Source organism: Hylaeus volcanicus, chromosome 2 (genome assembly GCF_026283585.1).
Source record: "Hylaeus volcanicus isolate JK05 chromosome 2, UHH_iyHylVolc1.0_haploid, whole genome shotgun sequence".
NCBI lineage: Eukaryota > Metazoa > Arthropoda > Insecta > Hymenoptera > Colletidae > Hylaeus > Hylaeus volcanicus.
Window position 1 is genome coordinate 15934343 of NC_071977.1, and position 18161 is coordinate 15952503.

Genomic DNA, 18161 nt, shown 5'->3' on the forward strand with positions numbered 1-18161 from the left:
CGCGTAGACCGTTGGAGCGGCCGCGGTAGCGAAGGCTACGCGCTAGGTCGATGCTTCGATGCACGTAGAGTCACTTGTTCGCGTGCAAGCGCAGCCGCCAGCGCGTAGCCTACGCTACCGCGGCCGCTCCAACGGTCTACGCGCGCTCTGATTGGTCGGGGTTTTCGCTTAATATCTCCTTAACGAAGCCCCATCCGACATTTTTGCAAAGGAAATTGTTGTTCAGAATCGTCTCAGCTACCCCCCATTTCCGGCTCCTCCCCGAGTTTTGGGACACCCTGTATACAGGGTGTCTACGTATAAGTTCAGACATACGAAGGATGTCAATTCTACAACAAATTTCCAACAAAAAATTACTCTTAGACATTTTCTTTGTATCGCCTTATTCTCGAGAATTTTCACTTTTAATATTTTTTCTGCGTTTTCGATTTGACACTTTTGAAACGGCCATAACTCCACTAAATTACAGTGGAAACTTAAAACTAAGTATACTATTCGAAAGAGCGTTAAATTTCTCATCTGGCTAATGCCAAACCAAAATTTATTACGTAGATTTAACAAGTGAAAAATTAGGTCAAACTTTACATTGTGAAAACTTTAAAAAATTTGACTTTCTCTGTATTCGTTTTTCGGTTTCAAAAACTTCCTCGAAGTCTCAGCTTTTGAATGGTATTGTCAAAAAAAATTGTGCGGTGGTATTTTAAGGAGAAAATGACGTTTAAATGCAGAAAAGCGTTCAAAATGCCCGCCTCCTAAATCAAAACTTATCGGTTCTCCTGCGCCGAAAACATTGATTTTTTGCTGTGTGAAATCGATCCTGTTCCAATCCCCATATCATTTATCGGTACACCGAGGTTGATTTTGATTAAATAGTCTCTAAAAACGAAAATTCTATGGATATATGTTTAAAAACAATTATTATTCACCTCGCAATCAAGCTCTACACACGGCTGGGAGAGACTCGAGGTGTCAAAAAATCAGTCTGTTTCCTAATTGGGGAGGCTCAGGAGTGTCACTAAAAAATACATCAAACCTGATGTCAAGCTAATTTTAAAGTAACAAGTCAATTTTTGTTGAAAAATATCGATTTTTACCTAAAAACCCACGCTTTTCTGGATTTAAACGTCATTTTCTCCTTAAAACCGTTCAAAAGATGAGACTTTGAGGAAGTTTTTCCTGAAGAGTGCCCGCCAAACAACTATGTCTTTGAAACCGAAAAACGAATACAGAGAAAGTCAAATTTTTTAAAATTTTCACAATGTAAAGTTTGACCTAATTTTTCACTTGTTAAATTTACGTTATAAATTTTGGTTTCGAATCAGAGAGATGGTAAATTTAACGCTCTTTCGAATGGTATACTTAGTTTTAAGTTTCCACTGTAATTTAGTGGAGTTATAGCCGTTTCAAAAGTGTCAAATCGAAAACGCAGAAAAAATATTAAAACTGAAAATTCTTGAGAATAAGGCGATAAAAAGAAAATGTCTAAGAGTAATTTTTTGTTGGAAATTTGTTGTAGAATTGACATCCTGCGTATGTCTGAACTTATACGTAGACACCCTGTAGATTGAAATAATAGAAATAATATTTATTTAAAGAAATAAACGTAAATATATAATTTCATATAAAATAAACTGCGAAATTTCTATAAAGCCATATATTTTTTAAATAAGTAACGTCAAAATTAACAGTAAGATCTTTTTTATTTCTTCATTAATAATTAGTAGAACTGCCATTTCTTCGAATAACTTCGAAAATATGTTGGAGCATTGACGAAATCAAACTCTGAAGTGTGCCTTTTTGAATAGATGTCCATGCTTCGTTCACTGCTTTCCATAATTCATTAACATGTAAGAACGAATGACAGTGAGGCGACATGGCAATAGCCTGGCGACGGCCAGAGCTGTTCAAATGCCCCCCATAAATTAGCGGGATGTTTAGATTCCGGAGAACGTGGCGAGGGTCGAAGTCGAATTTCGCCGGGACCCTACCATATTTCGTCGGTGTGACATGAGTTTGACCAGGCCCCGTAGAGCCGGCTACATTGGGGTCTTCCCCAAGAAAGAGTGTGGCGCGTGCTGGCCATTTAAAGGCGGAAAATGCCACGCCACGGGCAGAACGGAAAAGGCGACAGAAGAAGAGACCGCGGATAAACGTCGCGAGATCGGAAAAAAACGTACAATTAACAAAAAACTATTCAACAACATTTATATGTCTTACAAACAGTACTGTATTCCTTACAATTGCCATAAACTTTCCTCGCGAGTATCCCCCAAAGATTTTCTATTGAGTTTAAATCTGGGGACCAAGCTTGCCATGTCAAAATCCTGATATTTTTTTGACCTAACCACTGCTTCGTGTAATTTGATGTATGGATGACAGCGTTATCGTGTTGATAAATGAAGTTATCGTGTCCAATATCTTCAATAGATGGTATTAAAATTGTGTCTAATAATTCTGTATATTTTTCAGAATTCATTTTAGGAGTAATGCAACAGATTGGTGTCTTGGCGTCAGCTTTAAATGCAGCTCAGATCATTAATAAACCACCACCAAAGTTGCGACTCATTGTTATGTCTTTTTCTTTCGTTAAATCATGCCAGTAATATTTAAAACCATCTGGGCCATCTAAATTGAATTTCTTTTCATCAGAAAAAATAACAAATACCCATTCTTTCGACCAGGACATGTGTGTTTTTGCAAAATCAAGACGAGCCTGTTTGTGTTTGGCTTTGAGTGCTGGTTTCTCCACCATTTTTGTCCAGTGAAATCGTTTGGAATTTTTTAAAATTTATTGTACGCGTTTTGTAGTTACTGGCAAATTTAATTCAACGCGAAGTTGTGCTGCACTTCTCAATTCTCTTGATGCAGATCTCATTAATAATGAATGCTGTCTCTTGGTCAGCTTTTTATTTCCCCCTTTGGGATGGTTTTTGCCATAATTTTTTCCTACATTTATGTAATTATTTACACCGGAACGTGAGCGGTTAATTATCTTTGCAATTATGCGATTAGAATATCCCTATCCCTATCCCTAGAATATCCCTATAAGCATCAATGGATGCCTTTTCTTCAGTGGTTAACAATTGTCCTCGTGGCATTTTACTAGTAGGAAATTAAATTATAAAATATTATGATTTTAATCAATTTACAGATCAGTTTTTACGCAAATACTTACTTTTTTTATTGGAGTGTCACTTCCTTTATTGTACCTATCTGGACTTATTAGCTCAGAATCTAAGTACAAACTAAGTGACCTTATAGAAATTTCACATTTATATTTCGCTTCGTACAGCAAAAAATAAACACACCCAAAAGGTAAACATTTCGTTTCAGGTAAACATAAGGTTAGGTTTATTTTTGCATTCACGGAAAAAAAATTGGAAATGATATATTCACTGAGATCGCTGCAAAAAAAACAATTTTTGGACCATTTTAGTTTTTGACCCTGCGAGGAGGGTGTGTGTGTGTGTGTGTGTGTAGGGGGGGGGGGGGTCACGATGACCACCATTGTAATCACCAGGTCAAGGCGATAATAAGCTCGATTGGAGAGTATCTCATTTTCTTAAACTCAACCGATTTTTCGAATTTTTAATTTAGTACAATAACTAGACTGCACATTTGATGCATTTATGATGCAATTGAGTAGAAGAAATATATACTACACATAACCAAAAGTTATATACGTTTATGCCAAACAAAATATTAATGTCATTGCATTAATTAATAGAAAATTCTTGAAAGTTCAATAATTTTAGAACTGATACTGTAATTTTCCCTAGCGATTGAACATTCTACACAATTGAACATTACACATTGAATTTGTATTTCTTCAACCTATAGATACTTGAATGATCGTAGCATTGATTACTATTTTTATTTCGCATAAAAAATGCGAGCGAAGCTGACGCGTTTCGCGATCGTGGAACAACATCGAGAGATTTATAACGCCAGAAAATATTCAAGCAGCTGCGGTTTCTCCCGTTAGTAAGTCGACGAACTTTTTGGCAACGTTAAGCAAACATTGTAAACGCAGTGAGTACTCCACTTCGACGATCCCTGTTTATCCCTCTCGATAAATCGAGGGAATGAATTCTTCCCAGCGATTCTGCCCCGAAACAAGGGAACTGGAAATTGCATTACGTTCACGATATATTTCTTCTCTAAACACGATCATCTGATTACTCTGGAACACAATCTTTATTTTCCTTCGTATATCCGATAGGCAAGAAAAGCTTCATTGGTTACCACGATCAATTCTTTAAGCGAGGAAGCCACAGTAAAGGTCCAAGTATTAAGTGTTTTTTGAGATAATGTTTTGTTTACAGAGAAGAATTTATGTGAAGTTTCTTTAACTTTGAGGATATTTTAGGGACGTTTTAAGGTGCAGTTGGTAGTTTTATAAATTCATTTCACAGAAAAATCATTGAGATATTCCATTTTTTTAAAAAACAATATTTTTACATGTCCTGGAAATGATAACTCAAATATTTATTAACCAATCGTTTTCAAACATTATGTACGCTTACTTTATTTGAACAGTTTCAACATGAACTAAAAATTTGATTGATATAATTGTTTAAATTATGTTTTTATTCCAAAAAGCTGGACAAAAATGGTAAATATTGATACTTTGTTTTTAAACACTACTAAAAAATTCAATTTTCACCTTTTTTGGTCGTAGTTACGTTCATACTCTTGAAAAACATATTAATAATGTAAAAAGAATTTCATTTGCTTCAGATAACAATTGTGACCTCCAGAATTCTCAGAACTTGCTATAGGGAAGTTGATATCTCAAAGATTTCTGTGCGAAATAAATTAAAAAAATTACTACGTGTATTTTGAAACATACCTAAAATATTTTTAGAGATAACAAAAAATTAGAAAAATTTTACTCTGCAAACAAAATCGCAAAAACCATATAATATTTGACCTTCTCATATGAGTTCCCTTCTTAAACTTGTAGTTAAAATTTCTTCAGTGCGTTATTTATTTATCTAAATATGACAAATTAGCACTTTTCCTAGGCTGACTGTGTGTAACCATTGAGATAACTTGTATTCTGTAAGAAAAGTGCTGATTAATTGACTAATCGCTCCTAGCCTAATTATGTGAAGACATTTGCAAAGAAAACATCAGAATGTAAAAAATTGCTCGCTAAATATCAAATTTATGAATATTTCATTAAATTTAAATTAAAAATTTGAACTCCAAAATGATGGACAATATAATTAATACAAATTAATTAATTAATAAATATATATAATTAATACAAATTTTAAAATTATAACATCAAAAATTTGTTATATAATCTGTTCTCCCTTTCACACAATTAATCTTCCTTTACTTGTCTTCGTTTTCATATCACTGTTATGTATCATTATATAGGGTGTTCAGGCTATTACTAGCCACTTTTCTTCTCGTAAATGGTACACATGATAGAAAAATGAAAAACGAAAAAGTGATACTGTTTTTTATATGCAATGTAACCAAGAATATAAATCTTTCATATTTATACTATTTTCTGAGAAATGAAGGTGACCTTCAGTTTTTTTTAAATAGAATGGTATATATTTTTTTATATCACATAAAAGCGCGTATCAAAACGAATTCAACAATGTATCACATTATGACCTTGAGACTCATTCAAGGTCAAGAACATGAGATTACTGTACCTGCTCGTATTAATTTTGCGCCGCCTCCGAAAAGGTTGCATTGTATTTAATATGCTGTATTTAATAATTTAATCAAATTCATCAAGAGCTGGTGAGTAATAATGCAGTTTAAATAGAAATTATTTCACACTTTTCACTGCATTTTCTCATACTTTTAAGCAATTGGATCTAGAGCTGGTCATAGGAATTAACTAGGAATTATTTCATACTTCTTAGTGCGGTTTTAATGTTTCTCGAAATCGGTTATATTTTCTTTTCCAACAATTATTTTATTTCACACTTTTTAGTGGCAATCTATAATCAAAAGGTTTCATACAGTAACAATAGTTATGAACGATATGTATATTCTTGCACATGGGATCGTTAGGAATACATGTGCAACTAAATGTGAAAGAATTTATCGCGACCGGTAAATTCCTTACCGAGTTACGTCAAAGAATATGAATTTTGCAATAACAATAGTTATAAACATTTAATAGAATGTCCATACATTTTTGCAAATTCGAACGTTATGAAATCAGCTGTCATTAAATGTGAAAAGTTCCATCTCGATCGGTTAATTCCTCGCCGAATTACATCAATGAATAAAAATTTTGCAGTAACAGTTGTTAAAAACATTAAGAAATTTGTAAATTTTTGCATATGGGAACACCATGAAATCACCTGTCTTTAAATGCAGAAGTTTCCATCTCGATCGATTAATTCCTTGCTGAGTTACATAAAAAAATAGGAATTTTGCAGTAACAAAGGTTATAAATAATAATAAAATTCATACATTTTTCCAAATGTGATCATCTCGAAATTCTGCCCGGCAGCAAAATATAAGGAGCTTCATCGATTTCATCGATTTGAGGCAGAACATATGTGAAATTGTACACTTTTCGCGATATTTATATATAAAAAAAATTGGTTAAAAAATGACAAATCGTAAAAGATCCTGATAACGGGACCAACTGAGAGACATTAAGCCATCTCGGCGTACTCACGGAACAGACACAAAAAAAGTAAAAAAAAAAAAAAAATAAAAACCAGTGTTGAATTGAGTGACCTCCTCCTTTTTCGAAGTCGGTTAAAAATAGTACAATTGCGAAACATTTATATGTCTGGTTACATTGCATATAAAAAGCAGTATCACTTTTTCCTCTTTCATTTTTCATTGGATATAATACACCATCACTCTTTCCTCTTTCAATTTTCTGTCATGTGTACCATTTACAAGAAAAACGTAATAGCCTTAACACCCTGTATAAATGAGACTTGATAACATAAATTTGTATTAATCTATAACATTTCAACCCTTCAAAAATCTTCATCAGACCCTCAGTAAATCTTCCTGATCTAAAACCCACTTTCTCCAATTGAGAAAACTACAAAAATATTTTGCAATAACCGAAAATATATCGTGATTACATAAACAAACTTTGGTATACGAACTAAAATATGTATAGAGTCCACGTTTGTTCGCAATATACGTCCTAGGCCAATCGGTAGAGAATTAAAACAGCGTTTTTGGGACAAAAATAGTAACAGCAAACCTATTGTGCAGTTACATAAAAGAGGATAGGTATATGTTTTTCACTTCCAACTCTGTTCCGTTTTCTTGTTATTTACAATTTAATGCTAAAAAATCGTGATTTTTGTCGTTTTTTTGCTTATAAATTTTAAACTAATGCAGCAATACAGAGTAGGTTCACGAGGTAACGATCAGTATCGACCAGTATAGGTATAGCCAGTAGCGTCACTCCGTGTCGGCACCTTTGATGTTGGTGTCCGAGGTCCGCCATGTTCGTGGTATGCACCGCGCGCATATTTAAACTAAAAGAAAAAGAAAGGCAATTGCAAACGGTATGTACAGGGTGTCCCAAAAATGTTGTAACACCTTGAAAGGGGTGAGGTTTGGGAGATGATTTGAAACAACTTTTTCCTTAGCGAAAATGTTGTCCGTTGTTTCGTTGAGGAGATATTAACGGAAAACACTGACCAATCAGAGCGCGCGTATACCGTTGGAGCGGCCGCGGTAGCGTAGGCTACGTGCTAGGCAGCCGCTTTCATACGCTACCGCGGCCGCTCCAACGGCATACTCGCGCTCTAATTGGTCAGTGTTTTCCGTTAATATTTCTTTAACGAAGCATCAGACAACATTTTCGCTAAGGAAAAAGTTGTTTCAAATCACCTCCCGAACCTCACCCCTTTCAAGGACCTCCAACATTTCTTAGATACCCTGTATAAAACACTGAACATAAGTGCCGGAATTTAAAAAATATAGTGTTTTAGTAAAAAAAAACATACTATTCATATATTTCTATAAAAAAATATATATATATATTTTATAGATTGTAAAAATAATATTCAGATTACAAAGTAACACAAATTCAAAGTTTAAAATATTACAAATTTATAAGTATAACATAAAAGTAAACCGAGTAATCATATGAAACACACCACACGTAACCACGCTGCCACAGTATGTTATTGTGACGTTGCGCAATAAATTGAGTCGACGTGTGACGCTGCGCGTGGTGTCTGTGGGGACGCGCCTTAAGGATCTACCCCCACGCCTCCGCTTTCCTCTCGGGATTGTGAGAGCTTTGTGAACCTTTGTAGAGAGTAGGAGGAAAGTAAAAGAAAGTTATCCTGAGTACTGCAGAATCGTTATTTACACCATCCTTCCACGGCTAATCTATCAGAAGTGGCCCTGAACACAGATCCATTGTCTGTGATTACCCCACATGTGGGTTACTATTAGTACTATCTAGTGTACGATATAGGAAACAGCGTCGTCGCCATGTTCTTGGCATGCACATTTGCGGACGCTACTTTTGCCAAGTGACGCTACTGCTTGTATTTATACTTAGGGATGGCGTGAAAGATCACTAACAGTGATTTTTAACCGACTTCGAAAAGGAGGAGGTTACTTAATTCGACATGTACATATATATATGTATATATATATTTTTTTTATGTCTGTTCACCGATTACGCCAAGATGGCTTGACCAGTCGGAATGAATCCTGTTGCATCTTGTAGAGCATGTTCTCCCGGTGATCCAGCTATCAAAACTTTTTGCGATTTGTCATTTTTTAGCCGTCTTTTTAGCAAAAAACCGTGATTTTTAGGTATGCTTGCCGATTACGTCGAGATGGCTTGAGAAATCGGAGTGAAATCTCTTGCATCTTGTCGAATATTTCTTCCAGTTGGTCGCGTAAAAGAAACATTTTGTGATTTGTCATTTTTTACCCGTTTTTTTTTTAAAAACAGAAAAATTTTGTCTTGCTTCTTACTCCGAGACAGATGGACCAATCAGATTGAAACTTCTTGCATCTGGAAGAGCATTTGCCATTTGGTCCCATAACAAAACATTTGTCCTTAGTTTGTTTTTTACCACTTTATATCACTTTTTATCGCAAAGAGCGTACTATTTCACGTATGTTTGGCCTGAAATCGATGAAATCCCTTACATTTTGCTGCCGTACAGGTTTTCGCGATGATCACATTTCCAAAAATTTATGAATTTTTTAATTGTTTATAACTATTGCTATTGCAACATTCCTTTTCTTTGCTGAAACTCGGCATGGAATTAACCGATCGAGATGGAATTTTCCGCATTTCATGATAGATGAATTCGTGGTGTTCCCATTTGCAAAAATGTATGAACACTTCCACTGTTTGAAACCATTGTTGGTGCAAAATTGCTATGCTCTGATGTAGCTCAATAAGGAATTTACGAAACGCAATCAATCCTTTCACATGCACTCCTGATAATCCCATTTGCAACAATACAGGGTGTCCCAAAAATGTTGGATGTTCTTGAATGGAGTGTTTTTTTTGGGGGGGGGGGGGGGGGGGGGTGATTTAAAACAATTTTTTCTTAGCGAAAATGTTGTTCGAGGCTTCGTTAAGGAGATATTGACAGACACCTCCGACCAATCAGAGCGCGAGTATGCCGGTGGAGTGCCTGCGGTAGCGTAAGCTTCGCACCACTTCTTGCACCATTCTTGCTAAGGAAAAATTGTTTCATGTCGCCCCACCCCCCGGAACCACCCTCTTCAAGGACCTCTAACGTTTTTGGGTCATCCTGTATATTGCTCATAACTATTCTTATTGCATGAAACCTATTGGTTATAGATTGCCACTAAAAAGAGTAAAATAAAATAATTTTTTGGAAAAAAATTTAACCGACTTCGAAAAAGGTGCAGTGAAAAGCATGAAATAATTTCTAGTTAATGTATATGAATACGGACTAGCTCTAGATATAATTGCTTAAAAGTATGGGAAAATGTAGTGAAAAGTGTGAAATAATTTCTATTGAAACTTCATTGTTATTCACCGTCGTTTGATGAATTTGGTTAAATTATTCAATACATTATATTAAATGCAATGCACCTTTTTCGGAGGCGGCGCAGATGTAAAAACTTTTTAATTCCGGTTTGGGTTAGCTTTTGGTAGAGGCGGCAGTATTGAATGCTGTCAATGTATACATGTTTATTGTCTATGTGGAATTAATAGTTAGTGTATATAGTATGTACACAGAAATATAGTTTGAGTAGATTTGGGGCTTTTTTGGAGGGGAGGGGCGGCAAAATTGATTACTGCTAATGTATAAACTCTCCCCATGGAAATACTGTATGAATATGAATACGTATAATAGCAATAATTACAGTTCATATTTTTTGTTCCTTCGACAGATAGTTAAACCAAATTTGGTACTTTTGTCTGTAGGTAGTTGTTCGGTATCTTTGCTCGAACAGAATTTTGTCGAGTTGACAGAATTAACGTAAGAAATTTCCCAGTTCGCAGACGAAGCAAATACCGATGTCTAAAGGAAACAAAGATTTTTATGTAAAACTGGTGAATCACAAGAAAGTCAAGAAGTCTCGCACTTCGAAACAGACGAAGCACGAAGCTTTGTAACATATTTCTCGCACGCGTCGATGACGATTACGTGACGTATGTCAGCGGTGACGCTCTATGTATTCCCATCTTCGGAGAACAATTTGGACGCCAAAATTTCCAGGCGTTTACGTCTCTCCGCACCACGTCGCTCTCCGTGGTGGCCAATATTGTCAGAGAGACAGAAGAGAGAGAGAGAGACAGACGAATCGTGTTGACGTATATCGATCTTTTTGGAATCCAGACAGTCCTCGATAATTCGCTAAGACAGTAATTTTACATTATGCGCCGCCTCCGAAAAATGTGCATTGCATTTAATATGATGTATTGAATAATTTCACCAAATTCATCAAACGACGGTGAATAACAATGAAGTTTAAATAGAAATTATTTCACACTTTTCACTACATTTTCCCATACTTTTAAGCAATTATATCTAGAGCTAGTGCGTATTCATATACATTAACTAGAAATTATTTCATGCTTTTCACTGCACCTTTTCGAAGTCGGTTAAATTTTTTCCAAAAAATTATTTTTTCACGGTTATCGCACAATCACGATCGCAGTCGTGATTAAACTTCGATCACGACCGTGATCCGGAAGATGGCGTTTCAGAAGCGGTGTCTCACTGTCTCCCCTTAGCGGAAATTCAATAAATTAGAAATGAGTCAAATGTAAATTGTATTAAAATTATATTAACATTGCTCTTAGACCATATTATGATATATATATAATCTAAGAACAACATAATTCGTGAAAAGTGAATAGAATGTTCTCCACCAATCAGAAGCGATCATGAAGAATCACTAATCACTGTGAAAAATCATCGTGGTTGAGAATGAATATGATTGAATCACGAGTGATTCAAAAGTAGCAGTTCTCGCCATCTCTACTTATACTGTGGTATCGCGCATGTCGCGCTACGCCATCGTAAGTTGCAAGAAGAGGACGTAGCAGAGAAACTGCCGACATTGGTCCATCTTATGTCTATGCTATCCGCAACGAAACTAAGGAGACAGCTGTTCCAACATCTGTGTCAATGATGTTCGTGAAGATACACGGTGTATTAAACATTAAATAAACTGGTTAATACGTTGTCATTATTTTAAGCAGTGAGCAATGCCACGCGAAAATCGAATGTTCGAGGTTCTTCCTGGCTGCACATTTATTACAATTTTTGTATTTTGTCTATTTACATAAAGTGTTTTATATGTAATATAGTTTGGTATAAAGGTTTTAAGGGGAAGTTACCGTCGAGATCCATGAAACATATGTGAAATTCTGGAATTTTGTTTAAATATATGTAAAGAAAGTACGGGGTACTTCTTTCAAAGTAACCTCGCGCACTTACGGCGCAACAGTTTCGGAATTAGAACACCAGAGGGAGAAAAGAATGTAGAAGAGATAAAAAGAGAATAGTGAAAGTGAAAGAATGAATAATTGACATTTAATGTCGTTTCTCTTTCCATAGGTAAAAACCCATTGTAAATGATGTAATATAGTAACATAATTAATAAAATAAAAAAATCTCTTTCCACAGAGAAACTCATTTTGCAGTTATTCAACAAAACCTAACCTAACTGAGAGTCCTATATCATTATATATAAAATAAATACTTATTAGATATGGGTTTCAAAGTAATATATTCTTGTATAATTGCAAGTTAAATTTCAATTTATTCTGAAAAAAGAATCCAAAATGGCGGTTCTAGCTCAGATCAAATAAATAAATGCACGGCGTCGTTTGCTCTGCGCGGGTCGCTTCACAACCTTGCTACTTTATCCTAACCAAAAACCGATTTCGATTTATTAAAGTAGAATAAATTTGTGGGCCTTACCGCTTTTCATTTTTTTAAATCCTCTGGATAAGACAATGGCATGCGTTTGAAAAACTGAATTTTGTTGCTGTTTTTTTTTTACTGCAATGAACGAAAAAAAATGTGTAATATAGTTTTTAACAAAAATCGCTTCCTGATGGCCCCAAAAATTGAATTTCCTTTCAACTGGCGGAGGATTCGTGAGAATCGCTTAATCCGTTGAAGCTGTGTACCGCGTTTGTTTCAAAAATTTGTTCCTTAACCCTTTCGTTACGGATGCCGACTATAGCCGGCGGCGTACCTGTGTGTACGGGTGCCGACACAGATACAGTACGAAAAGATTAGGTATTTTGTATAAGTGAGAAATCAACAAGAAAAAATAATAAATCGATAGAAATACAAAAGCAGTATTCGTACAAGTGTTAAGTTGTTAAAACTTCATTTAAAAAAAAAACGAAATTTACATTAATTTATAAATTATTAATACTTCATGGGATTTCCTTTTGGTTTTATAATTACTGCAACTCTTCTAGACGTTAAATTGACTATCATAAATGTCGATGTTATTCGAAGTGTGATCTTTTTCCATTCCTCTATTAGAGCCATTTTTAAAAGTACTTTACTGGAAATTTAATGTTTTCTAATTCCCACGAAACAATAAACTGATGTGCTTATGTTACAAATTCTACTGTAAATTGTTCGTCATAAGAACCGTGCGAATACTTATTACTTCTACAGTTCTACCGATTTTTCGTATTTTCTCGTTAATTTCGCAAATTATATAAACTAGTAATTGTTGTTTCAACTATATTCTAGAGATTTCCGAGAACATGTAGAATATCATTGATTATAAAAAAAGTAGTTAAGAAACTACAATTTCACACAAAAGTTTTTTGGGAAATTGATTGATGTACGAATACATTCCACACACTGTATATGTAAACAAATTTCTTCTATAAGAGAAAACAAAACGTACTTTTATTGTTTATAAAGTTTTAAGGCCGAAATTGCAAAATCAGGCCTTGGAGTCGCATCCCCCAAAGTATAACAAATATATTAAAATCTATTCTTAATCTATTCTGTCGAACGTTTAGAGATAATAAAGAGATTCAGTTAAAATAATTTTAGACAAAATTCTTCTCAACGTATTTCTTATTTCCTGTATTTTGAAGTGACGACCTTTATGAATTATTTAGTGCAAATTGTATTATAATTAGACTGCAAAATACAGACAGCAATGTAGATAGCAAAATAATCTCTACATAGAGGTTTTAATTACATTAAATAAAAAAATAAATAAATAAATGGATACATAGACTGCGAATGTTTATGCATTTATAATACATGCAAGTATGGGTAAATCTCTAAGAATATAACAAATGCAAATTTATATAAAATATCAACAATAAACTATATATTATACTGCTTACAAAATAACATGTATTTTCATTTAAATTTCATTTCTTTTTCTGTAACTGCAAAAGATGATTGTGCATAAATATCCATAGTCTAATAATAATCACATATAATTTGTAATAATCAGACTGCGGATGTTTATGAAAATTCATATTTTTATTGATTTATATAAAGAATTAAGATTTGAATAGAAAAAGAAGTACGAGAAGGTATGTTTTATCTTCTAATTGCTAAAAATTATATACTATTGTTGGTATTTCATACATATTTCTGTATTTGTTTATATTGTCATACATATTCCAATATTTTTATTTGCTATAAATGCATAAACACCCACAGTCTAGTAATAATCACTTGATTTCGTACGTTACATATTTGAAAGTTAATGAAGAAAACAATATTAAAGCTATATTGATTTTTAATAAATCTGTTGAATTGTACGTGAAAGAAATTGCATATAGGGGATGGTGAGTACACTCTTTTATTAAACAATAAACATTAGATGTCTCCATACCAATGGTCCGTCACGTTACATGAATTTAGACTCGGAATATCGGTATGTAACATAATACAGAGCGCAGAAAAATGTAAATAAAAAACATCCGAAAATAGTTCAAGATGAAAATGGTGGAAGGGGTTGGGATCGATGGTTGGAAATCTTACTAGGTCACCGATTAATTCGTCCCGACCAATGGCAGCGCGAAAATTCGTTTTAAAATAGTACAAAAAACCCTCACCGAATTTAATTTGCTAGAAGCCATGCAAACCGAGGCTGGAAAGTTTATCTGGCGGCGATCTACTGAAAATTTCATACGTTTAGCGTTAGTGACGAAATTGGAAAGCGCGAAGTTCCAGCAAAGAATTTCTAACGTTGCAAAATGCGATGGAATGTTATACTTTTAGGTTGCAGTTTATAAAACTAACTAGCATTTATAATACATTACTATAAATTAACAAGAAAAGGTTCTCAAGCGTGAAGTAAATTTTTCATTAACTCTTCCACAGTGAAAGATGATAAAAAAGTGATAGTAATAGCTGATAGTATATAGTTTTTGAGGGCAAACGTTTTATAGTTTATAAAAGTTTAAGTACACTACGTATTTTATGCATTTATGATTCATACGAATACAAGAAACAAATACTAAACGTAACCAAAAGATGTAGGCATTTATGCAAGACAAACTTAATACTGCTACATTAATTAACAGAATCTATTCCATATGTATTGTGGATATCTTCTATGTTTTTAACTAAACTTCTCAGTCTATTTATAAGATATACAACATTGAAAGAATGACTACTGTTTATCTGGAGAAATATACTAATATTATATAAGAACAATTTACATCATGTGTATCTAAAAACAGAAAATATACACAATGGATGTGGAATATATTCTATCAATTAATGTAGCCATATTAATATTTCATAGCATATTTTTGTAATATCGTGCTTTATATCATAAATGCATAAAATCCACAATCTACCATCAAAATAATAATATGTACCATTAGCTTTAGTCCTTTATCATCTACCACTGTGCAAAATCTAATTAAAAAGTCAACGTGTCAACCTTGAGAAACTTTCCTTGAAAACCTATACCTATTACAATAAAAACTGTTCTTCTATAATAATGTACTACGTAAACGCAATCTGGAATTCTAGCAGCTTCGTTATCGAGTAAATAAACTCAAACGAACCATCACAAGACCTAATAAATATACATGTAATCGATTCGACGATTAGGGAAGATAATTATTTCTACTCCAATGGCTTCCTAAGGAAACTCCATTAAAAACTGGATGAACAAAGACTACACTTGCTTAAATTCAGGAAATTAAACATTGGACAATAGGTGGCTCTTTGAGAAACCTTAGCTACGATAATAGGGCATGCGAGAATAAATGAAGAAACGTTATATAGCGCTGGCTCTTCGATTATCTATGAATCGAGATAACCCGAGAGGCAGAAACGTGACTAGGACATCCCACAGGACGAGTCCATTAAACGCGATCGCACCTATCGTATCTAGGGCAACGCGGTGAGTCCAAACCAAAATTGATAAAGTAATGATAATGCAGGAAAATGCTGGTAGAGATCAACTAGCGTCCTTAACTTTCCAAACGAAATTATACGGAATGCGTTAGAACCTCGACTTGAGAGATTAATTTAATGTGGGAGCCAGTGGTCGTTTAATTCAAAAGAAATTAAATGTTTTTAGACAGAGTATAATCTTTTTTAACTTTTCTGGACTTGAAATTTAGATTGAAGCCAGCTTTTATTGGCTAATCATTCATACAGTTAGAACATTTGTCTATGTATAATGTATCAAGAAATTATTATTTTATGTATTATAAATTATGTATTAGGAAATTATTGATGTTAATCATTTTTTAGAGTTAGTATTGGAAAACCTGTTTATAATGTGAAATATGTTCAAGAAGATAATTGTAATGTTTCGTAACTGTATATGCATATGTAACATACATGTATGAAAATACATTATACATCATAAAATAATCGATCTTGAAGTATTTACACACATATTAAATGGATCTAATTGCAAAATAAGTGAGTGTAGTATATTTCAAGGCTTTAAGAAATGTATGAATTAAATACATCCTTTTCAACTAACAATCTTGTAGCTGTACATTTATTTTATTTAGAAGATTCATTTAGTCCGTGATCCATCGCATACTTTAATATCTATTATACATGACTCCACTTGTAAAGTCTTCAAGAATTCAATTTTGAACTAATCCAGGAAAGCAGCGAATGGTATAATCAATTTAGGGGCGGGCTAACGTAGTATTCTTTTCGTTAAATTGAGGTGCCATCGCACTAGAAACATTCTCTTCCAAACGCAACAAGACACAGCATCGCAAACAGGTTTCGATGCGAACAATCGCGGGACGATCTCAAAACACAAGAGATGAAAACGAGATTAAACCATAGAGTATTGAAAACACTACCTGAACACTCCCAAAGAAAATTTCGATAAAACGATACGACATCCGCAAACACATGGGATAGCCTGGCCGAGATCTAGCTTATCCGATTATCCATGAAATCACAGTGGTTCCTTCGACGGCTTCGAATCTCGTACCATGGTCCATCGAGAACAGAATCCAGAAACTAGAGCACTGGGATGACTCACGGGACAGGGGTTGAGATGGACAAAATTCTAATTTGGAACAAAATCTAAAATACAAAAATCAAAGGCTACAATCACTGGTCGAATAAAAATTCTAGGTTCGATCAAAATCTTGAATTAAACAAAGAAAAAGTTAAAATCACTGGTATAATAAAACTTCCAATATGGATAACAAAGTGAAATATCTCACGATGAAGAATCTCAAATTAAAGAGAAAAACCAACGTTCATCACTGTTGGAATAAACATTCCAAATATTCCACGGTAAACTGAATCTCGAATAAAAGAAATCAAAATCAAAATTAATCACTGGTCGAATAAAAATTCTAATTTTAATAAGAAAACCAAATATTTCACAATAAATGAAAATTCCACTAAATTCCGAAGTCGTTATATACACACTCGAATATAATAGATCGAAACAATTTAATTTATCCGAATTATCACTGCTCCTTCGAATGAACGTCGCGAATAAACAATTAGCAAATGTATTGGTTCATTCGTCATCTATAAATGTTGCCCATCTACGGAGAGGTGAACGAGGGAGAAGTATCGTCAGGAAGAACTACCTCGAAACGGCTGGAGCAGCTGGCACAGCTGCCGAGGACGCGACGCATAGCGTCGCGAAGCAGAATGAGCGTGAACGTCGACGTCGGTGTCGGGACGCGAGCTAACGACGCGAGCGACCGAGCTGGAGAAGGACTCGTCGATGACGTCTCCGACTGCGGACGAACGACGAGGATGGCGACAAGGGTGCCGCGACGCGGCGAGCCGCCATGATTCTATGTTCGCGTACGAAATCCACGTTCATCGGCGTCAGGTCGGGGGAAACTGGGTCACGGAGTCACCAGCCAACCAGCCTCTTTGCTTCGCTCCGCTCCTAGATGCCTAGGATACTCCGAAGACGACGCATCAACCGTTTGGAAGGCGCGCACCACCCTTGGACTCACCCCTAACATTCTCAAACCTCTCTTAAGCTGGAAGGACCAAATCAGCAGAATCATATCGGACTTAGTGGAATATTTAGTACTTATTTTGTACTAATTTGTACCACCAACAATCATTTTGTACCTCGCGCTGTTTTCGAAAAAATCGTGCCGCTGCTAGCTTAATATTAATATTACGATTTTCTTGAAAACGGTAACAGGTATAACATTTCTTTTGATGGTACAAATTAGTACAAATTCAGTACTAAATGTATCCGCTTTGATT

At 34.6% G+C, this 18161-nt stretch overlaps 1 protein-coding gene across 10 annotated transcripts in view; it reads right to left on the reverse strand.

Moving 5' to 3' along the window:
• The window catches only part of LOC128884699 (rho GTPase-activating protein 32), a 238015-nt gene that overhangs the window by 35884 nt on the left and 183970 nt on the right, over positions 1-18161 (reverse strand). The window contains exons 1-2 of one of the 10 annotated variants that reach the window (XM_054138276.1): positions 17519-17573; positions 16769-16997 (exon numbers count right to left, since the gene is read on the reverse strand). The exons of 8 other annotated variants lie outside the window; for them this stretch is intronic. In XM_054138276.1, the coding sequence (XP_053994251.1) occupies positions 16769-16822 (54 nt within the window). In that variant the 5' untranslated portion in view covers positions 16823-16997; positions 17519-17573. Of the gene's footprint in view, positions 1-16768; positions 17933-18161 lie in introns of those variants that run through there. One more of the 10 variants, XM_054138275.1, reaches the window with a different exon arrangement.